The following is a 24,790-nucleotide window of genomic DNA, read 5'->3' as shown; positions in this document are numbered from 1 at the left end:
CCAACACAGCCAAGGATAAACATAATAAATAAATAATAAATAAAAATTAAAAAAAAAAAAAAAAGAAATGTACACCTTGTTATAAAATTCACATGGAATTGCAAAAGACCTAGAATAACCAAAACAACTTTGGAAAAGAACAAACTGGAGGACTAACACCATCTGATTTCAAGACTTATTAAAGCTTTGGTAATCAAGAAATGGACCCACACATTTTTGACAAACATGCAAAAGAAAAGGATAGCTTTTTCAACAAATGGTATTGGAATAATTGACAGCAGTATGCAAAAGTTAATTTTTTTCCCATAAATCATATCATATACAAAAAATTAATTCAAAATGGACCACAGACCTAAATGCAAAGCCTAAAATTATAACGCTTTTAGTTATGAAAAGATAGAAGAAAATATTTGTGACCTTGTGTCTCAGTTTGGACTACTGTAACAAAGTGCCATAGAATGGGTGGTGGCTTAAACAGCCGAAATTTATTTCTTACAGTTGTGGAAGCTGGGAAGTCTGAGATCTTGGTGCCAGCATGCTCAGATTCTGCTGAGACTATTTCTGGCTTGCAGTAGGGTGCCTTCTTGTTGCATCTTCACAAAGCAGAGAGTAGAGAAAGGAAGCAAGCTCTCTCATGTCTCTTCTTATACAGGCAATAATCTAACTCATGAGGGCTCTTCTCTCAGGACCTATTTATTACCTCCCAAAGGCCTCACCCCAAATGTCATCACACTAAGGATTAGGCTTAAACATAAGAATTGGGAGGAATACAAACATTCGGTCCACAGTACCTTGAATTAAACAAAGAATTCTTAGAGTTGACCAAAAGCCTGATCCATATAAGAAAAAGCTGATGAATTAGACTACATCAAAATTTTAAAACTTCACTCTGGAGAAGACACTTTTAAGAGAATGAAAAGACAAGCTACAGACTGGGAGATAACCTCTGCAAAGGTTACATCTGATAAAGATCTGGTATCCAGAATATAAAAAGAATTATCAAAACTAACGAATAAGAAAACGAACAACCTAATTTTAAAAATGGGCAAAAGATTTGAACAGACACTTCATCAAAGAAGATATACAAATGGCAAATAAGCACAAGGAAAATGTTCAATATTGTTAGTCATTAGAGAAATGCAAATTAAACTGCAATGAAATACCGCTATGTTCCTATTAAAATAGTTAACATTAGACTGACTATACCAAGTACTGGTGAGGACACAGGAAAAACAGAATGTTTATACACTGTAAGAGGGAATGTAAGATGGAACAATCACTGTAGATCTCAAAATAATTAGGCTGAATGAAAAAAGCCAAACAAGGGCACATGCTATATAAATAAATACAATTACATTAAACTTTAGAAAATGCAACTGATTGATAGTGAAAAAAAGCAGATCACTGATTGAGGAGGGGTAGGATGGGGTGGAGTGGGAAAGAGGGATTATAAAAAGGTATGAGGAAACTTTTGGGAGTAATAGTTCACTATCTTGATTAAGTGGTGGTTTCATCAGTGTATACAAATATCATTACATCAACTCTACACTTTAAATATGTACAGTTTCTTGAATATCAATTATACCACAATAAAGCTTTTAAAAACATATATTAACCAGGGAGAAAAAAAGAGAAAAACTGCTTTTCTTGTCACTTTACATGCTGGTAAGACTACAGGTATTTGAAGATTTCTTGTAAATGCAAATTAGACTTCATTTCATTTGGGGGGAAACTTTTTGTATAAAAACAAAATGTTTAATTTTACGCTTAGAAAATTAAATGTTATCTTTATGAAATAGTTTGTAATTTTTAATGGCATGATATTTTAAATAATACATTCATTTAAAAAAATTTTTTATACTTATCAATAATCTTTTTTTCTTTATTGGAGTATAATTGCTTTACAATGTTGTATTAGTTTCTGCTGTAGAACAAAGTGAATCAGCTGTATGTATACATATATCCCCTCCCTCTTGAGCCTCCTTCCCAGCCCCCATCCCACCCCTCTAGATCATCACAGAGCACGGAGCTGAGCTCCCTGTGCTATACAGAAGCTACCCACTAGCTATCTGTTTTACACATGGTAGTGTATATATGTCAATGCTACTCTTTCAATTCACCCCACCCTCCCCTTCCCACCCTGTGTCCACAAGTCCGTTCTCTACTTCTGTGTCTCTTTTCCTGCCCTGCAAATAAGTTCATCAGTACCATTTTTCTAGATTCCATATATACGTGTTAATGTACAGTATTTGTTGTTCTCTTTCTGACTTACTTCACTCTGTATGACAGACTCTAGGTTCATCCACATCACTACAAATGACCCAATTTCGTTCCTTTTTATGGCTAATATTCCACTGTATATATGTACCACATCTTCTTTATCCATTCATCTGTCAAACATTTAGGTTGCTTCCATGTCCTGGCTATTGTAAATAGTGCTGCAATGAACACTGGGGTACATGTATCTTTTTGAACTATGTTTTTCTCAGGGTATATGCCCTGTAGTGGGACTGCTGGGTCATATGGTAGTTCTATTTTTTGTTTTTTAAGGAACCTCCATATTATTCTCCATAGTGGCTGTATCAATTTACATTCCCACCAACAGGGCAAAAGGGTTCCCTTTTCTCCATGCCCTCTCCAGCATTTATTGTTTGTAGATTTTTTGATGATGGCCATTCTGACTGGTGTGAGGTGATACCTCATTGTGGTTTTGATTTCCTTTTCTCTAATAATTAGTGATGCTGAGCATCTTTTCATGTGTGTGTTGGCAACCTGTGTGTCTTCCCTGGAGAAATGTCTATTTAGGTCTTCCACCCATTTTTTGATTGGGTTGTTTGTTTTCTTTGATATTGAGCTGCATGAGCTGCTTGTATATTTGGGGGATTAATCCTTTATCAGTTGCTTCCTTTGCAAATATTTTCTCCCATTCTGAGGGTTGTCTTTTTGTCTTGTTTATGGTTTCCTTTGCTGTGCAAAAGCTTTTAAGTTTCATTAGGTCCCATTTATTTATTTTTATTTTCATTACTCTAGGAGGTGGGTCAAAAAGGATCTTGCTGTGATTTATGTCACAGTGTTCTGCCTATGTTTTCTTCTAAGAGTTTTATAGTGTCTGGCCTTACATTTAGGTCTTTAATCCATTTTGAGTTTGTTTTTGTGTATGGTGTTAGGAAGTGTTCTAATTTCATTCTTTTACGTGTAGCTGTCCAGTTTTCCCAGCACCACTTATTGAAGAGGCTGTCTTTTCTCCATTGTATATTCTTGCCTCCTCTGTCAAAGATAAGGTGACTGTAGGTGTGTGGGTTTATCTCTAGGCTTTCTATCCTGTTCCATTGATCTATATTTCTGTTTTTGTGCCAGTACCATTCTGCCTTGATTACTGTAGCTTTGTAAAATAGTCTGAAGTCTGGGAGCCTGATTCCTCCAGCTCCATTTTTCTTTCTCAAGATTGTTTTGGCTCTTTGGGGTCTTTTGTGTTTCCATACAAATTGTAAAACTTTTTGTTCTAGTGCTGTGAAAAATGTCACTGGTAGTTTGATAGGGATTGCATTGAATCTGTAGATTGCTTTGGGTAGTATCATCATTTTCACAATGTTGATTCTTCCAATCCAAGAACATGGTATATCTCTCCATCTGTTTGTGTCATCTTTGATTTCTTTCATCAGTGTCTTTTGCCTCCTTAGGTAGGTTTATTCCTAGGTATTTTTTTGTTGTTGTTGCAGTGGTAAATGGGATTGTTTCCTTAATTTCTCTTTCTGATTTTTCATTGTTAGTGTATAGGAATGCAAGAGATTTCTGTGTTTTAATTTTGTATACTGTGACTTTACTAAATTCATTGATTAGCTGTAGTAGTTTTCTGGTGGCATCTTTAGGGTTTTCTATGTATAGTATCATGTCATCTGCAAACAGTGACAGTTTTACTTCTTCTTTCCAATTTGGATTCCTTTTATTTCTTTTTCTTCTCTGATTGCCATGGCTAGGACTTTCAAAACTAAGAAAAGTCATAACGAGGTTATATTTTCCTGTTCTTCTTCTAAATACTTATGGCTAAAAGTAGGAATCAGTTACACCAGGAGTATAGGATTAAAAATAATCTTGTAACAAAATCTTCACTAAAAAATTTCATAACTACAAAGAAATCATTCCAGAAATATATATTTACTGATGAGATTTTTCTTTCTTTTCTTTATATGGTAACATAAATTTTACCATTCTAACCAATTTTAAGTGTACAATTCAGTGGTATTAAGTATATTTACAATGTTGTGCAACCATCACCAATATCTATTTCCAATCCTTTGCACTACCTCAAATGAACACAGTACATAATCACTAAGTGTTTGTTAAGTGAAACAAAAGCAGGAAATTAAAGATACTTCTTTAGACTCAGTCTTTTAAATCATAAAAGATGTGCAACTGAGATGCTACTGTTTATAGGAACAGCAGGCAAAAACTATTAGCTAATTATTAAACCCATCTGATAACTGAAAATTCATATTTGTAATACATGTTCAATTAAGCTGCATAGTATCATATTGACTGAATATAGTGCCTTAAATAGTCTTCTTAGCTTTTCTAAATTAATTTGACCTAATTGTTTCTCACTAGGGGTTCTAAAAGAACTAACTAAGAAACACTAATTAGAAATATCACTGCCATCCTCCTCATGTTACTGCTTTAGCACCAACACTACCACCTCCACAGAAGGAACAAGTGACCATGAGAAAAAATTAGTATACAGATTAAAGACATTCATGAGCAAAATCAGAACCCTGAAAGATCTCTTCTAAGAAATAAAAGTTAAAATCTAAAATATTTTGCATAAATGCCCAGAATTTATGTTTGCAACAATCAACACTCTGCTTCTACTAGGATGTTCCAAATTAACATTGTATAGAGTTTTTGGAGAGTTAGGGTAAGAACAAGAAAAAGAAAACTAAAATGAGGAAGCACAACCTTCACCTTTCTAGGTCCATAACACACAATGTATAAGTAAGAACAGAGAAGAATGAGGTCCTATATCCCCAAGCCCTATTCAGATGGTGTTGTGTAGGCACTTTAAAAACTAGAATTTACCAACTCTAAATGCCTCTCTGCATAGTTCTAATTTGAAAAAAACAATTCTAAGTTAAACTACTTCGTTCTATTCAAAAGTGAACAAAAATTCTATTCAGGTTTTCTGACCTTCTTTATTTTCCAACTACTATCAAAACAAGAAAAATTCTATCCTTACAGTTAATTCTTTGATTCTCCCAAATTATAATCTTAAATATGAATGCAAGGGAGAATTTAAAAAGAAATATATTTCTACAAGTAATATAGACTGACTGAAGAACTAGCAAGCAAAAACATATGCCAAAAATTACTTTGTAGTAAACCTCGTTTTCAGTATAAGTAAATTCCATTTAAAAATGCTCTGTGTCTTCATAAAGGTGATGGTTGAACAACACTGTGAACGTATTACATGCCACTGGATGACAGTACACTTTAAAATGGTTAATTTTATCTTATGTCAATTTATCTCAGGAAAAAAAGAATGCTTCTGTGCATATTCTGGGTCATGTAGCTAATTAAAAATTATGAATCTGCTATAGAAAACAAACCTGTGGTTACCAAAGGGGAGAGGGAAGGGGGAGGGACAAATTAGGGTATGGGATTAACAGATACAAACTACTATATACAAAATAGACAAGCAACAAGGATATACTATACAGCATGCAGAATTATACCCATTACCTTGTAATAATGTATAACAGAATATAATCTGCAAAAATACTGAATCACTATGCTGTACACCTGAAACTAACAATATTGTAAACCACTATATTTCAATAATAATTTTTTTTAAATTATGAATCTGCTTTTTCCAATATCTTGAAGGGAGCATGTGACCCTAATTGTTTTTTGTTTTTGTTTTTATAAATTTATTTATTTTATTTTATTACTTATTTTTGGCCGCCTTGGGTCTTCACTGCTGCATGTGGGCTTTCTCTAGTTGTGGTGAGGGGGGGCTACTCTTCATTGCGGTGCACAGGCTTCTCATTGCCGTGGCTTCTCTTGTTGCAGAGCACGGGCTCTAGGCATGTGGGCTTCAGTAGTTGTGGCACGTGGGCTCAGTAGTTGTGGTGCATGCGCTTAGTTGCTCCGCGGCATGTGGGATCTTCCTGGACTAGGGCTCGAACCTGTGTCCCCTGCATTGGCAGGCGGATTCCTAACCACTGAGCCACCAGGGAAGCCTGACCCTAATTGTTGACGGCAGACAGCTGGAAGACTCCCAACATGGAAGAGAACACAATTACAGGAATCATAAAATTATTTAGCAGAGCTGAAGACTGGATGGTACCATACCTAAAGCCTGCATTCCTCTGGACTTCTAACTATCTATTTTTGGATACTGCTAAACTAGAACAAAGCATTCACAATGATCTCTAAATTTTCATCTGCATTAGACTAACAGCCCCAAATGTTAAGGTATACTGGTCTCCCAAATAAAGTCCAACTTTTTAAAAAATTTAAGCCCCTTGGAAATTTGGCCTCATCCTTAGAGTTCACTATTCTCCTATAATAACCCTCAGCTTCATTTAAAGTGTTCTATTGAATCCCCCCGAATGTCTTATATACTTGCACCCCTTCGGTTTTGTCCTGTTGCTTCTCTGTGCCTTGAAAGCCCTCTCCTACAGCTATAACTATGCTTCAAGACCCAAATCAAATCTCAACTCCTCCATTAATCATTCTCTTACTACTTCATTTATGAAGATTATTTTGTGTACATTGTAGATAAACTGTTCCTGAGGATATCTACCTAATATGCTGTGCTATTCTTGTATTGTTTAAAGTTCCTCTCTGCTATAAATACCCCAACTTATTTACCACATCATGAGTGAGTGGGATCATATTTTTCCTTAAGTAGAAAGACTAGTCGTAGTCTTCTAAAAGGATAACAACCTCGTTCTACTAAGATGACGGAGATGTCATATAGAAAAAATAAGAGTATAAAAATAATAAATCTTACAATATAAATTACGTTATTCTGTTCCATCCTTTATAAAAGAAATGCACAAATTCAGCTATTTCACTTTCCCGTTATAATGACCAAAAGATTCCTTTTTGAATAGCCTAATAAGAACATACTTTAGAATCGCACACCAATTGTGGAACAACAGAAACTCTTAAATATATTTAATCACACTAGATTTGCAATGCCCTGATTCAAAGTATAGATATTTCAACCTCAAGATTCATGTGCCTCGGGAGTATATGCAAAGTTAATTGCATGTGATAACACACCAATATAAATTCAATTTCCTTTTCCAATCTCACTGATTGCACCTTTTGTAACAAGAACATAGCTGATCAATTTCTCATCAGGAACCACAAATTGGCACTCAGTCTCGTAGTGATAAACTATGTTTTCCCTCTCAAACTTCAATAAAGAAAATGAAAATTTAATCTGTATAGGCAGATTCCCTACCCCCAACACTCTAATCCCAAAGAAGTGTACTTGTGGTTACCATGCCTAAAGAGTATTACTCAATCGTAAAATTCATCACAGTTCACCTTTTCAGCTGTAGCAGACACTTTCAAGTCTAAAGTATACTAAGAATCTAAGCTTTAATGAATGAGGTATTTTACCTTAAAATATAAATATATACATACATGTATGTATTTATGCATATGTGGGTATGTATGTATATATTTCTCCCCGCTGAAAAACAAAGTCTAAAACAATGAATAACTCAGTAGCAATGATACTTTGAAAGAAGTGCTAGTATGTGGCTTCTAAAGGAATTAAGACTCCTTGGTTATCACGAAAAGAATCAAGACCCCTTGGCAAAATGGCTGATTCCAGCTCCCAGGCTGGAAATATGTTAGATGAGTCTGGAAAGTTTTGTCATATCAGACAGAAAGGAAGCTATCAAAGACTATGAGGGTCATATCAAAAGGAAGGAGGAAACCACTTGAAAAGGCTCCTACTGGGTCAAAGTTACAAATCAGATCATTAATATGGATAAAAACTACAATGGACCAAAACATACTAAACAGGTTTAAACATATTCATTAAAACACTTAAAAACATTTCACTGGTCATCTTTGGAAAATGTTAGAGCAGCAATATTATTTTGCAAACTATAAAATAAAAGAATTAGGCAATCATCCTACCTTTCCTATGCAAAGAATTAACAAAGGTAAGTTTCTCTTTATAGAAGGCTGGCTAATAAACACAAGAGCATTAAAATATCACCACTGGGCTTCCCTGGTGGCCAGCGGTTAAGAATCCGCCTGCCAATGCAGGGGACATGGGTTTGAGCCCTGGTCCGGGAAGATCCCACATGCCGCGGAGCAACTAAGCCCGTGCGCCACAACTACTGAGCCTGCGCTCCAGAGCCCGCGAGCCACAACTCCTGGAGCCCGTGCTCTGCAACAAGAGAAGCCACCGTAATGAGAAGCCCGTGCACCGCAACGAAGAGTAGTCCCCGCTCACAGCAACTAGAGAAAGCCTGCGCACAGCAACAAAGACCCAATGCAGACAAAAATACATAAATAAAATAAATAATAATAAAATTTAAAAATATATATATCACCATTTTGTAAACCTTAACAAATTCATGGATCTAGGGCTAGGCAATGATCATCAACAGCTAGTAACATTACAAAGAGAAACAATCTGGTATTATATATCCCTCCTAAAAGAGGTACACACCAGCACCTATAAAGTGTTCTTGGGAAAAAGTATATATACATAATATTTAACCTGATTTAGATCAAGTCTCTAGATTTAACTACAAATTTACAGGAAATACAGAGAACAGACACCATGTTAAGGTATACCACAGAACAATCAGTAAAATCCAGACTCTGGGAGACCAAAAAAACCAAGCAAGCCAGTTTGTTCCATCAAGTAACAATGACAATAAACATTTTTTAAAGAAAATAGAAAACACAAGAAAAATAAAAGAGTTGGCGGGGAAACCTATAGATCAGCTGTAACCAATAAAACATTCTTCAATGAGGGAATTGCTCTATGCTGTCCAGTATGGTAGCCCCTAACCTCATGTGGCTCCTGAGCACTTGATATGTAGGCAGTGTGACTGAAGATCAGACTATTTCATTTTAATTGTAATTAATTTAAATTTAAATAGCTACTTGTGACTAGTGGCTACCATATTGGTTGGTACCACTATTGACCAATGGAGAATTAAGAGACTTATTAATCAATCACAGAATATCATATGATTGATCTTATTTGTGTCTCTAGTCAAAGTAATAAATCTTTTAAAATATATATTAATAGAAATTTCTTAATAGCATTAAATATCTGCCTGATATTCTTAATAATATTAAGAAATTACTATTAATATTTTTTATGTGATAACTGTATTTTGGTAATAAGGGCAGAAACTATCCTTTAGAAATATTTACACCAGAGAAAACCATAATTCGAAAAGATACACGCACTCCAATGTTCAGAGCAGCACTATTTACAATAGCCAAGACATGGAGGCAACCTAAATGTTCATCAACAGATGAATAGATAAAGCGGTGCTGTGTATATGTGTGTGTGTGTATATATATATATTCACACACACACATACATATGTACACACACACACACACATATATATGCACAATGGAATATTACTCAGCCATAAAAAAGAATGAAACAAGGCCATTTGCAGCAACATGGATGGACCTAGAGATTAATATACTGAGTGAAATAAGTCAGATATCACTTATATGTGGAATCTAAAAAAAAAAATGATACAAATGAACTTATATACAAAACAAAGATAGACCCACAGACATAGAAAACAAACTGATGATTACCAACAGGGAAGCGGGGGGATAAATTAGGAGTTTGGGATTAACATATACACACAACTATGTATAAAATAGATAACTAAGAAGGACCTACTGTAGAGCACAGGGAACTATACTCAATATTTTGTAATAACCTATAAGGGAAAAGAATCTGAAAAAGAATATATATATATGTACATACATATATGTATATCTGAATCACTTTGCTGTACACCTGAAACACAACATTGTAAATCAACTATACTTCAATTTTTTAAAATGTACCTTAAAAAAAGAAAGAAATATTTACAGAGAAATGATACAATTTCTGGAATTTGCTTCAAAATAATCAAGGGGGATAAAACAAGACTAGGCATTGAATTGATAAGGACTGAAGCTGGGTGATGGATAAATGGGATTCTGTATACATTCTCTCTGCTTTTGTATATCTTTGAAATTTTCCATAATAAAAATTTTGGGGGGAGCAGAGGACACTTAACCTGCATGCTAGGAAGTGGTTTGCCTTTTTGTTTCCCCCAGGAAGGATACCAGAAATATAAAAGAAATTCTTAAGAAAGATAGATTGGTTAAGGCAGATAAACTGTCCTAGACTATATTTTATACACTCAAGCCTGACTATCTATTGGACAGCTTTTCACTTTTTGGGTATCATACTTGAATTCTTCTTTGACATCATTTGACTGCTCCTTTCAACATGGGTAAATCAGAATGTGAATGCAAATGCCTCAGTTGTAGCTCTAGCTCTAGCACAAAATTTGAAGGAAGAACATTAATTACAATGTATTTTTTTTTTAATTTGGATTAGGGATATGGTAGGCCAAAACTGACCACAACCACCCCCACCGGAGGCAAAAGCTATCCTTGTCAAACCTCTGGAACCTGTGATGTTGTCTTATTTGGAAAAAGGGTCTTTGCAATGTAATTAAGGATCCTGAGATGAAATCATCCTGAATTACCTAGATGGCCTTAAATCCAATGAGAAATGTCCTTAGATACACAGAGAATAGATGGAGGAGAAAACAAAGTGACGAGGCAGAGATTGGACTGAAGTGGCCACAAGCCAAGGAAGCCAGCAACCACCAGAGGCTGGAAAAGGTAGATTATCCCCCCAAAATTCCAGAAGTGCAGCCCTGCCAATACCTTGATTCACAGTGTGGCCTCCAGAACTGTGAGAACAAATTTCTCTTACTTTAAGCCACCAAGTTTGTGATAAATTGTTACAGCAGACACAGAAAACTAACAAAGGGGATTATCTACTCTTTCAACCATTGAATACCTTATTCCTTCTTCATATTGCCTCAATAATTAAACATTATTGAGAATCTAAATGATTTTTAGAGCATCTTTTCCATTTTGAGGTCAGGAATTTTTGTTTCTTTTATTCAATGATGTAACCTAGTGCTGGAAAACTACTCTCTGATCATAACTTTTTATGCTTCTTTCTACCTTTCTCATTGGTGTTCTTTCACTAAACACCTAAGGTGGTCCTACCTAAAGAAAAAAGAGCATAAAGAAAAACTTCCCTTAACTTTACATTCTGCCAACTTTAAGCCTTAACAATTGTTCCAGTTTTCTAACACTAGTTTAGAAAATTCTATCTGAAATCATCATATTCAATACTCCTGTGTTATAGTACCCTTTCATATACAATGTAGAGTATACACCAATAATTCCCAGAACATTTCTGTTTCATGACTTAATGTTTTATATTTATTCCTTCTCTACTTTATGACCTTCCCTCAAACTTACCAATAAAAAAAGAAATAGCACTATGTGACAAATGACACAGTGCCCTTATGTGTTATTGACTTTCATACGCAAAGGAAAATTTTAAACACTGAAAATATTTTAAATACTCTGCAGTGTCGCAAAGAAAGGATTAAAAGCCTGTTCAAAGCACTTCTTCATTTCTTCTAGCTTCCTACCTATATGCTACTCAAAGTTGATACATATTTTTAATCACATAATTTACTACCTATTTATATCGTCATCTTATGTCCTAACAATGAGCATTAAATTATGTTTAATTCTCTGTGAAAGAGAAGTAGATATTTTGTCAACTCGAATAGTAATGCTATTTATTATCCAGAAGCACATCTTTCCTATGCATGAGCTAGTTTGAGGTTAGGGACATCTTTAAAGAATACACAAGTATATTTTTGAAGGTGATAATATTTTTTACCTAGAAGTTGTCATTTCCACAGTACAAATGAATATGCAATCCTTTTCCAATGTAAACATGAAATAAGCACATCCTTCAGAAGCAAAAACTCCATTATATGTCTCTGAATATCAATCAGGTCTTTTGATCCTTCCTAAAAGAAGTTAATGGGGAATAGAAAATACATCATTCTTAAAGAGATGACAATTATTTTTTTGGCTTGGCTCCTGTCTCAACTTCCACTCCTTAGCCATCTGTATTTCTTTATTTCAAAACAAGGTTGCAGTGGCTACAAATGAATCCAGCATTTCATTCTGGAGGTTAAACTCTCTACTCATCTATAGTCTTCTCATGCAATATAAACCTACTACTAGCAGAAGGACTTCTGAAAGTTGACAATAAATGACTAAACAAAACAACACTAATAGAAAAGTGGAACTTAGAAAAGATACTCTCCTGCCACTGCCCAGCTGAAAATGTAACAAATTAGATATAGTTCTCCCTATTACAAATATCAAAAGGTTTTATTTCTAGGTCAGAAAAAAAATTTTTAAAGAGACAGTGATACAGGATAGCAAAAAGGAAAACTGGGGGGAGGGGAGACACAAGATTAAAAACAACATAAGAAAAGTAATGTATTATGAATGCATAGATTTAACAGTAATCCTATACATGCGAAACCTACTTCATGTATTTTAGAAATGCAATTTGGTCTTCCATCCTCTTGAAGCTCACATCTGTTAAAACAACAAAGACCTGTGGAGAGAGGTGAGGTGGAAGAAGATGCCTGAAGTGGACTCGGTCCATTCAAGCGTATAATCAGAATGAATAATTTACAAGCATACTTTCATCTTCAGTGCCACTAAGAGCTGAATTCTAAGGAGCTTAGGGAGACTGTACCACATCTGCTAACCAAGTTGAATATGCAGAGGAGACCTAAGCAAAAATGATCCAACAAACCTGTTAATAAGATTGGGGAAGGGGACGGGGGACTAAAAAGAACTGGCAGAAAACCAGAGACTAATGCAGCAGTGGTCAGTGACTTATATCCTTAACTATATCTTATTCATTCCATTTTAGAAAGTCAGATAGCTGTATTAAGCTAACTGAATCAGAGAGCTATATTAGGCTAACATTAGCTATATACTCCCCATCAAAAGGAATACTTTATAAAATAACAAAAGAGGCAAAATGTGAAAGGAAAACAACCAAAGCACCTCTAGGTCTTTCCATTTTAATTCAAATAATCTAAAACATATATTCCACTAAGTAGACATATATGGAAAAAATTCTCCAACAATTCATATATGTATTTTTCATATCTATGCCTATTTCATGTACCTTTGAAAGGAAACATACCAAAACAAAAAGAAGTGGTTTAGTGTCTTACAAAAAATATACAGTCACCCAGTAGCTTATAAAATATGATTTCTCAGCAATCAAAGGAAACTCTACGCTTGGCATCAAGACAACTCAATGCCAAAAAATCTTTATAAACTAAGATCTCATATCATTTGCTTCTCGCCCGGTTTTAGAGAAATGCTATGTGCATCACCTCAGACTATATCTTATGAAATTACAGTCAGCATTATAAGACAACAACAAACAGTATGCTTAGCCATCTAACCAGCAGGTAAAATTCTGCATCTAAAAATCAAGAGAAGTTAAAAATTAAAAAACAAAAATAAAAACAAAGGAGCAAACTAGGTGAATTTTAAAATAAATGGTACTTTGGCTTTAAGGAAGATTGAGAGAAAGGATTCATTTTTATTCCTACTCATTGATGTGCTCAGTAAATATGTAAGGTATGTGCCTATTTTAGATACTAAGTATAAAATGGTTAAAAAAAAGACAAAATCTCTGGTCTCAAGGGACTTATATCGTCTCAAAATTAATAAATCAATGAAAAACACAAGATATCAAAAAACCGTATGCAAAAATAAATAAATAAAACAGGGTGATGTAATACAAAGTGACTGCATTGCTACACAAGATTGGGTATTCAGAAGGCCTCTTGAAGGACACAACTATAGAACGATCTCACGAAACAAAAGGCAAGAGCTTAGGCCCTATTGTAACAGCAAGCTTGGGCTGATTTAGGGAGGGTGGGAGGGAGGGAGACGCAAGAGGGAAGAGATATGGGAACATATGTATATGTATAACTGATTCACTTTGTTATAAAGCAGAAACTAACACACCATTGTAAAGCAATTATACTCCAATAAAGACGTTAAAAAAAAAAAAAAAGGCAATGTGACTGGAGCCTAGTAAAGAAGGGGGAAAATAGCAGAAGGTGAGGTCACAGACATAGGACCAGATTATTTAGGGCCTTGTAGGTCAGAGTAATACATTTTTACATTATACCCTTGGACTGTAAGAAGCAGCCTCATGAAACTTACTGTCATGCTTTTTGTAAAATAGCTGTTGGGGATACTATCCACCACACCAAACAAAATACTCTTCACAAAGGTGCAAAGGAAGAATTTCTCTCAAATCTCATGTTCAGTAAGAGCTGATCTTTTTCTGAGTAACTGGTATAAATTTACCTTATGTGAATTCTGAAATTAATCATGCTCTCCTCTATCCTCTGAACTCCAGCAAAGTCAGGGTTGAATTTACAATTAGCTTCTGGCAACTGTATAAATCTTATGGCATCTATTTTTTTAATAAACATTTTATTTTAGAATAGTTTTATATTTACAGAAAAGTTACAAAAGTAGTACAGAGGATTCCCATATACTCCCCCGACCCCCCGGTTTCCTCTGTCATTAACATCTTACATGATGAGTATGGTATATTTTTCACAATTAATGAGCCAATAATGATACATTATTATTAACTAAAGTCCATATTTTACTCAGATTTCCTTAATTTTTACCTGATGTGCTTTTTCTTCCAGGATCTTTATGGTATCTATTCTATATATTAAATTTACTGGAGCTTTATATCACTATTTTATCTTTATTTTCCCCTTATTCTAACCTCTATAACTACTGTTATCTAATTATTTTATCTAATTCTATAAACCTTTCCCAAAACTTCTAGGAATTATGTGGAGTAATAAAAAAATTAGTAGAAAGAGATTTCTTGAAAGACACAATTAGCTTTTGCCCAACAAATCAAATAGTTCAGAATTATTCAAAGTAGGTAATGCTTTATAAATCTTTTAAAAATACAGAGACTCAAGGAAATGTCCAATTAAAAATGTTACTCAAAGATATCGTTTGGATAAAAATATAAAGTCAATATAAAAAAAGTATTTTTATGTTTCAGTATTAGTCTAATCTCTCGAATTCTCTCTCCTTTTGTTGTCACATATAGCATTAGTAATCCTGATTGTTCTTACTGATCCATGCAACCTTAACATGGTCTCTGACTGTACAAGGGTGAAGCAAAATGATCTTTTAATGTCCCTTTCAATTAGACGTGTCGATTTCTTAATTCTGTGACCTAGGCTGACTGTCAGATTCTCATATTTTTCTATCACAAGAGTGGAAAACATTAATGCTTCTAAACAAAAGATACTACATTTTAAAAAGAAGATGGCAAAATAAAGTTTTATGTTTTACTTGAAAATAATTCAGAGTACAAACTAAAATAAATTTAGTATATAAATTATATGAAGTGTATAAGTTTATATATATATATATATATATATATATATATATATATATATGAAAATCATATGTATCAAAAGTATCCTGAGGAAGGAGGAAGTTTCCCCAAAAACAGGTGTGAATATTTACCCAAGTAAATTTGACAGAATTTGACTACGTCAAATGGGTACCACAGTTAGGAGTTCTGTTGTCATATCTATAATAAATTGTCTTGCCTCAAAACAATTCTGATTGTCAAGATGTGACTGATTCACTGATGCTGGGACTTTCAGTTTGCAGCTTAATTTAATCTGCCCCAAATACCCAAATACCAAATACCACATTGACAGTAGGAATTGTAAAAACACAATATAGTTTAAAGGTTTTTAGCATCTATTTCCAAAAATTCCTCAAAACATTATCCCATTAAAGACTGACTCTAAGGGTCCTAAGTGTGTCTGCTCCTCCACATAAAAAAATATATATCCACAATTTTAGTCACTTTAATACCCTTATTCTACTGCCACATATGCTCTATAATTCTTTCTGCAGAAAAAGATAAAATAAACAGTAAAATTCTTAATTATCTATGCCATTATTTAAAAATCAATGCATTATGTTAGTTTTAACATAGAATTTTAAGTCACCTTCTCAGTCATATTTCTAAATGTAAATGCCTACCAAAAATAACAAAGATTACACAGAAGAGTAGGTAATGATATATATCAAAGGAGATTAGATATAAACTGATAAGGAATGTGTGTTAGCATTTTAAATATATCACTTCAGAATATGAGCATTTCCTAGTTATAACCATAAGACATTTATTTTAAATAAAAGTAGAGACCCTTTATTTTTCATGAATCAATGTATGAATGATTCATGAAATTCACTCTCAAAGGATGAATGAAGCAAAATAACCAAGCAAAACAACCAAGAATCTGAATGTTTATTTATTTGAATAATAAAAGCAACTTTAAGTAAATGCTCCTTGATATCTTAATACACTGAAATTATTTTGTTTGGTTGGCTTACTTTTAAATGGGAAAAAAAGCCACCTTATATATGAAGAATAAAGGCACTATCTTGAAATTAGAAGAAAATAATCCACTAGTGTAAAAAATAGTAGTCAACTTCTTATCAATAAAAACTTTCATATACTGTGCTTTTTCATCTAATATACTTTTATCAAATAAACCACTTCACTCTTTAAGAATCCATTTCAAGTTACCTTTCTTTCACTATAATCAGAAATCCATTCCATCTTAAATAAAAGTACTGTGAAAATACGAAGCTACTTATTTTACTATAACTAATCTTAAGTAATAATTCAACAAAAATGTTTTTTAATTCTAATAACAATGTTAAGTTATAACCATTTAATATATGTAAATAATCAGTACAGCTATTACTTATATTCAATTCAATGCAATAAACATTTAAAAAAAAACATCCTATAAATGCTAATAGAATAATCAGACTATAGATGAACTTAAGAAGCCTATAAACCTACTAGCTAGTTATTGCCTAAAAACCTTAGCATTAACAATACTGGTCTAAAATTCTTTAAGATTATTTATGGCTGGGGACTTCCCTAGTGGCGCAGTGGTTAAGAATCCGCCTGCCAACGCAGGGGACACAGGTCCGAGCCCTGGTCCGGGAAAATGCCACATGCCACGGAGCAACTAAGCCCGTGTGCGACAACTACTGAGCCTGCACTCTAGAGCCCGCAAGCCACAACTACTGAGCCCGTGTGCCACAACTACTGAAGCCTGTGCACCTAGAGCCGTGCTCTGCAACAAGAGAAGCCACCGCAATGAGAAGTCTGTGCACCGCTACGAAGAGTGGCCCCTGCTCGCCGCAACTAGAGAAAGCCCGCATGCAGCAACAAAAGACCCAACGCAGCCATAAATAAATAAATAAATAAAATTTAAAAAAGATTATTTATGGCAAGGGTTCTCAACTTTGGCTATTTATTAGAATCACCTAGAGAGACTATAAAACTATCAATGCCTGGGCTCCACTCCCCATATCCTATTTTAATTGGCCTGAGAAGGGTACTAAGTATCAGTATTTGTGAAACAAACATACAAACAAAACACAAGTAAATTGAGTTAATTGTGCAACAGATTTGAAAATCACCAATTTATGGTATACTCTAGTTTTAAGATTAAAAAACAAAAACTTGCTTACTGGCACCAAAAGTCTTAAGTCTACTAAAACTTAAGGTATAGAAAAAGAGGAGAATGAAGAAAAGAGAGAAAGACAATATTCAAAAAAATAATCAAGGCCAATCAAACATTTTTTTCCTTTAAAAATGTTAAAAGTTGGGGGCTTCCCTGGTGGCGCAGTGGTTGAGAATCTGCCTGCCAATGCAGGGGACGCGGGTTCGAGCTCTGGTCTGGGAAGATCCCACATGCCACGGAGCAACTCGGCCCGTGAGCCACAATTACTGAGCCTGCGAGTCTGGAGCCTGTGCTCGGCAACGAGAGGCCATGATAGTGAGAGGCCCGCGCACCATGATGAAGAGTGGCCCCCACACCGCTATGAAGAGTGGCCCCCGCTTGCCACAACTGGAGAAAGCCCTCGCACAGAAACGAAGACCCAACACAGCCATACATACATACATACATACATACATAAAAAAAAGAATGTAAGCAGACAAGAATAGCATTTAAAAAAAATAATAATTAAAAAAAAAAAAAAAGTTAAAAGTTGGGACTTCCCTGGTGGTGCAGTGGTTGTGAGTCTGCCTGCCAATGCAGGGGACACGGGTTCGAGCCCTGGTCTGGGAAGATCCCACATGCCACAGAGCAGCTGGGCCCGTGCGTCACAACTACTGAGCCCACGTGCCACAACTACGGAAGCCCACGCGCCTAGAGCCCTGCTCCACGGCAGGAGAAGCCACCGCAATGAGAGGCCCACGCACCGCAACGAGGAGTGGCCCCCGCTCGCCGCAACTAGGGAAAGCCCGTGCGCAGCAACAAACACCCAACGCAGCAATAAATTAAAAAATAGGGCTTCCCTGGTGGCGCAGTGGTTGAGAATCTGCCTGCTAATGCAGGGGACACGGGTTCGAGCCCTGGTCTGGGAAGATCCCACATGCCACGGAGCAGCTGGGCCCGTGAGCCACAATTGCTGAGCCTGCGCGTCTGGAGCCTGTGCCCCGCGACGGGAGGGGCCGCGATAGAGAGAGGCCCGCGCACCGCGATGAAGGGCGGTCCCCGCACCGCGATGAAGAGTGGCCCCCGCTTGCCGCAACTGGAGAAAGCCCTCGCACGAACCGAAGACCCAACACAGCCAAAAATAAATAAATAAATAAATAAATAAGAAAATCCTTTAAAAAAAAATAAATAAATAAATAAATAAATAAATTTATATTTTTTTAAAAAATTGTTAAAAGTTGAAAGTCCTATCTTGGACTTTGTGATAAATCTGCTGACGTTGCATTATTTTATAGATAACTGCTAAATAAAAATCTAGAAATACAAACCCAATAGCAAGAATAAAGGAATGACAGAAATGATTATCATATAAATTTAAAACCATATAAAAGAGAGTAAGTTAATATCACAGTGCAAATGAGACACAAAATTATAGTCCCTTTAAATAACTTTTTCTAACCTCAATACTACACAGAATAATGTTTCCTTAATCTACTTTCCAATACCTTCAATTCCCCAGTGTCTCTAAAGAGAAAAATTCATTTTAAGAAGACAAAAACTAGGTGGGTTTAGTTTGTTTATCTGAGAATGGAAAGAATGAACAAGTACAGAATACTTCCCTTATGAAAGCAGCACATATATCTGCATGATCAGCCTAGAGTACTCCCTTTATAACAGGGTCCAAAGAAGTTAATGTCTCTGGGCAGTGAGATAAAGAAAAAGTTATTAACTATAAATATTTGTCATTTTAGCATACTTTGACAGAATTCAGTTTTTCTCCCATAACAGCTAAAAGTATATGAGAATTACTAGCAACATGATCCAGCATGGAGGGAAGAATAAAGATCATAACTTTCAACATATCTCAGAATATCTTTGTTACAAACCAGATGGTAAAACTTTAAAAAAAAATTAAGGATAAGTAGTCCAACTTTGAGAATAAAATTAAAAGAACCAATATTAAAGCAAGTTACACAGGGTGAGGAAATCAGCTTAACTTCCATGTAATTTCATTTTTCTTACATTCTTAAAATATTTTGAGGAGGTACTCTTTAAGACACATAAAATAAGAGATAATAACCTAATAAAGAACTAAACATTTGTCTTAAGTTAAATATTAGAGAATTATATTAACTATATTAAATATAATATATTAAATATAATCCAAAATTTAGTGACATATTATAAAACTAATACCCAGGTGCCAATACCCTAGCAAAGATTTTGAGATGCTGAAGGAAACACATTTTGAACTCAGAACAGTTAGAGGTGAAAGATATACACTTCTGTGTCATTAAAGACAATGAGATTTTTAATTACAGATCTGTAGTTTTAATAAACAACTTCATATTCATCTCTCCTGAAAATATGTGATGCAAAATTTTAAAAGACTATCCAGCCTCAGAAGGAACACTCCCTCAAGAAATAGTTGTTGAATTAGCTAATTATTTACTGACACAAGAACTACAACTTTAACTTACAACTCTCCAAACCTATCAAAGGTTAAACCCATAAAGAATGAGCTGGTGAGTAGAAGCTGAGGTAACAGAAAAGAAAGGATCAATGAAGATAATTGGAAAGATAACCACTACCCTTAGGTCAGTCATTTTATGACTGCCAAACTGTGCACAGGCACACATATACATGCTTATAAACACACACACACACACACACACACACACACAAATATGTTTCGTTGTTTTACTAGTCCCAGTCTAAAGACATGACATAAATAGAAAGAAAAAGCTGTGTTGCCCAGACTAATTATGAACTAAGGATTCACTGAATGATTGATGGATGGATGGATGAATAGACAATAGAGACAAATATAAAAATACATTGTTTGGGGGAGGGAGCATGACACAGATAAGAACTTTAACTCTAAACCAATATCTGTGATTCACAGTGCTAAGGTGATTTGAGGACATTATAAGAGATCCATCATAAAGTAAATGTGAGCTAAACAACAAAAAAAGTTTCATTGAAACATAAAGTAATCATAATATATATTACAAAAAACAAAAAAGATTTAGTAGGGCAGGTTATATTAGTTTTATACTGTTCAGTTTAAAATATCTTTTCTTAAAAAGTTTTATGTGGCTAAATGTAGAGATTAATGCATCTTACCTTCCACAGAAGGTGCCTGGTCCTGAGCTGAGTACAGCATATCCTTAAAAGCCTATTAGAAAGAAAGAAAAGACATACATGGAATCATGAGTAATCTTTACATTAAAAGCATTTTGAGCTAAACAATTACTTCTTTTTCAATATCCAGACAATGACTACATATGGTTCCCTAAATTGAGAATTTAGTGAAATACTTTAATAAGCTAAAACCCAAATACTATACTTTCCTATCAACCCAGTATTGTCCCATCTTTAAGATGAGGGCTAATGTGTATACTTTAAAAATTAAGGGGCATTTGGAAAAGAATGAAAAATCACCTGAGAGATCATAAAATCCCTTGACTAAAAAAAAAAAAAAAATAGTGATAGAAACTGAGAACAGTCCTAGAGGAATACAATGGAACACTGCATAAGAAGATATAAAACGCTGGATACAAATTTTTTAAAATTGTGGTATCATATACCTGAACATAAAATTCACTATCTTAATCAGTTTTAAGTGTACAGTTCATAGTGTTAAGTAAAGTTACACTGTTGTGTAGACAATCTCCAGAATTCTTTTCACCTTGGATACAAATACTTTTCAGTGGAGGTCTGGAAAGTCCTCCGTTAAAAGAGTTCAGCACTATAAAGATAGTAGAGGTTTTATTGTTTTTTCCAAACCAGTAAGTTAACTAACAATCATATTTAGGTAATTTAGATGGTTGCAGTTTGGTCTCTTGATAAGTGGTTTTGGGACAGGAATGAAAAGTATTTCTTCATACCTACCAAAATGGTAGAATCAATTAAGTGGATAAGCTCCAGAGCAGAAGAGCTGGTCATAAGCTTAGGTGACTTTACCTATCCCATAGCTTCAAATACCATCTAACCAACCATCGGTGATTCCCAAATTGGCCTCCAGCATTCCTCAGCCTCGGTACAACTGACATTTGGGGCCAGATAATTCTTTGTTGTGGGGGGCTGTTCTGTGCATATTCGGATTTTTGGCACTATCCCTGGTATCTAGAGATTCACTAGATACCAGCAGCAACCAACCAAAAATGTCTCCAGACACTACCAAATGCCCCTATAGAACAAAAATCACCCCTCCCCAGAACCACCGGCCTAGAGTCATTCAAGCATATAAAAACCAAAAAAGAAGAAATAAACCTACAAGGTAACCCACTGTGTATTCAAGTCTAGTAAATTATATTCTTCCCAAATGAATTTACCATTTACTTTAAATTAGTGACCAACCTGTCAGTTCCATGACTAACCCTAACCAGTCTGATAATATACAAAAGCCCTAAGTGAATAAGACAAAGATCTAGAACTTCTTTTAAGAAAATATATATATACGCTCACTATTTTCTTTACAATTTCAGATGTCTCAGGAACCACTAACGTCCAGTCTAAAAAAAGAAATTAGCTCAGATCTTATCAAACATCAGAAAGTCTTTATTTCAGTTCACAGACTGGAATTTTATATTAAAGTCCTATACAAGTACAGAGTAGGGGGCTTCCCTGGTGGCACAGTGGTTAAGAATCCGCCTGCCAATGCAGGGGACACAGGTTCAATCCCTGGTCCAGAAAGATCCCACATGCCACGGAGCAACTGGGCCCGTGTGCCACAACTACTGAGCCTGCGCTCTGAGAAGCCCGCGCACCGCAACGAAGAGTAGCCCCCGCTCTCCGGAACTAGAGAAAGCCCATGGGCAGCAATGAAGACCCAGCGCAGCCAATACATACATACATACATACATACATACATACCTAAATTAAAAAAAAAACAAGTGCCGAGTAGTAGTTATGTTACGGTTCTTCCACAGAATATTTTAAGAGGGTAAATGGATAGATTGCTTAGAGCAGAGTAAATCTCTAGAAATAGAAAAATATAAGAAGAAAGGAACAAAAAAATCCAGCCAGAGAATACTTAAGGAAATAAAGCTATCATGGAAGCAGGTAATATCAGAGACTCAAACATCTGAATGAAGTTTTTCTACTTCTGAAGTATGATAGGCATGTGTACCAAAATCAAATGAAGTTATCAGTAACCAAATAAACCACCAATGACTAGCAGAGTAGCTTGTATGCAGTAGGAGCTCAATAAATAGTTCTTGAATTCAAAAGGGTTTCTCAGCACACTGAAAAAAGCACACTAAGTAGAATCTCTGGCACATAATAAAAATGAATTAAATTTGCAAAAGGAAAGCTTATCAAATTAAGGTTTAAAAAGTGATATAAATTTTATAAAGAGAAAAATTATGATAGTCTTCATTTTGATTATAAAACTAAATCATAATTTCATTTAAGTCAAGATAACTCTCGGTAAAATCAGGGACAACTCTTTTTTTGCTTCTTACTACTTCAGTTTTCCTCTGAATAAGAGCCCCTCTTTGTTTTTGATAGTAATAGACTCTAGAGAGCTCTATAAGAACTCTATAGGATACCTACCATTCCCTGTCTGTGACTAGAGAATAGCCCCCAACTGGGAACCAGTGAGGGAAGATCCTACAAAGTATTGTCTATATTAATACCTATGGATTGTTTGTCTGTAATATGAGTCACCTGGGTTGGGAGCAGTACCTCCAAATGCACAAAACAACAAATTCAAAGTTTCCTCAATTCATGCTGTTTTACTTCAAGAAAATCCAATACTCTACATAAAACTCTGAATTTGTATAATAAATAAAATCAGTATGTATTCATGTGCATTACAAAAGATTTCTTTGATCACTGCCAAGGGCCCAGGGTTCAATCCCCGGTCAGGGAACTAAGATCCCACAAGCCACATGGCACAGCCAAAAAAAGCAAAAAACAAAAAACAAACAAACAAACAAAGATTCAAAGCAATTCTTACACCAGCATCTCTACTGTAATCTCTGAGTTACAAAAATTAAGTTTTTTTGTTATAATGTTATTGAAATATATATAAACTAGGACAAAACTCTTAGTGTTTATAACAATGCATATGACAGTAAAATCTTACAAATTAAATCCAAATACAACCATAAAACCAGTATTATTCAATCAACATTAACATGACAGAAAACAAGATGTTTGCTGAAACAAAATCTCAATTGGTAACACGAATACAATGCCAATTTACCTGTTCTGAGTTTGGAATGCCCAGATAACTCTGCCTCAGATGGGATCTACTGTAAGGCAGTACAGTCAGTGGCTAGAAGCTATGGAGTCAGACAACGTGTATGAAAACCAACTCTACCACTTATTAGCTGTGTAACCTTAGGAAAATTAACTTCTCTATACTTCAGTACCTTCATCTGTAAAACAGGAATAGTAATTACACATACCTCACAGGTCTACTGTATGAATTAAAAACTTAAAACACAAATCCTTATATTAATTGATTCATTATTATACATGAAGAGTACTTTGAACAGTGCCTAGAACATAGAAGATGCTCAAAGAATGTTAGCTAATAGAATGTGAACTACCAAAAAACTTAAGTCATGCAGTGGGCTGTAGCATCACTTGGCGGTCTACTAGACATGGATACATCATTTATGCATTAGGTATGCCTCAGTTCTTAACTAACTCTTCACAAAGTAGTACAATACTACCTGGAGCCAACATGACCGAACAAACATAAATAGAGGCACTGCAATCTCCTGGTATTACCAGTTTAAAAGATGGTCAACTAGATGATTTAGAATATGCTATTATATTTTCTGATGATAGCTGACATGAGCACACACAGTTTTTAATTCTTGTAAGAAACCTATAGATTCCCAAGAAAATATAGGCAGTCCCAATCTGCGTACGCATTAAATAACAAAGACTCCTAATTTTATTACTTAAACTTTCTACAACATATCTATTGTATAAAATAGGGTATAGTTCAAACTTAACATGTATGTTCAATAATACCGCGAGTAAAAATTTCTTATGCTGTTAATTTTTAATAACCCACAGTAGATCATCTC

The 24,790-nt window shown here is 34.9% G+C and overlaps 1 protein-coding gene across 1 annotated transcript in view; it reads right to left on the bottom strand.

Annotated features, from left to right (window-relative positions):
* XPR1 (xenotropic and polytropic retrovirus receptor 1) overlaps nt 1-24,790 on the bottom strand; it is a 199,773-nt gene that overhangs the window by 151,388 nt on the left and 23,595 nt on the right. The window contains exon 2 of the mRNA XM_028168027.2: nt 20,865-20,916. Within this exon, the coding sequence (XP_028023828.2) occupies nt 20,865-20,916 (52 nt within the window). The remainder of the gene's footprint in view (nt 1-20,864; nt 20,917-24,790) is intronic.

Source organism: Balaenoptera acutorostrata, chromosome 1 (genome assembly GCF_949987535.1).
Source record: "Balaenoptera acutorostrata chromosome 1, mBalAcu1.1, whole genome shotgun sequence".
Classification (NCBI taxonomy): domain Eukaryota; kingdom Metazoa; phylum Chordata; class Mammalia; order Artiodactyla; family Balaenopteridae; genus Balaenoptera; species Balaenoptera acutorostrata.
This window is presented reverse-complemented; position numbering and strand designations above follow the sequence as displayed.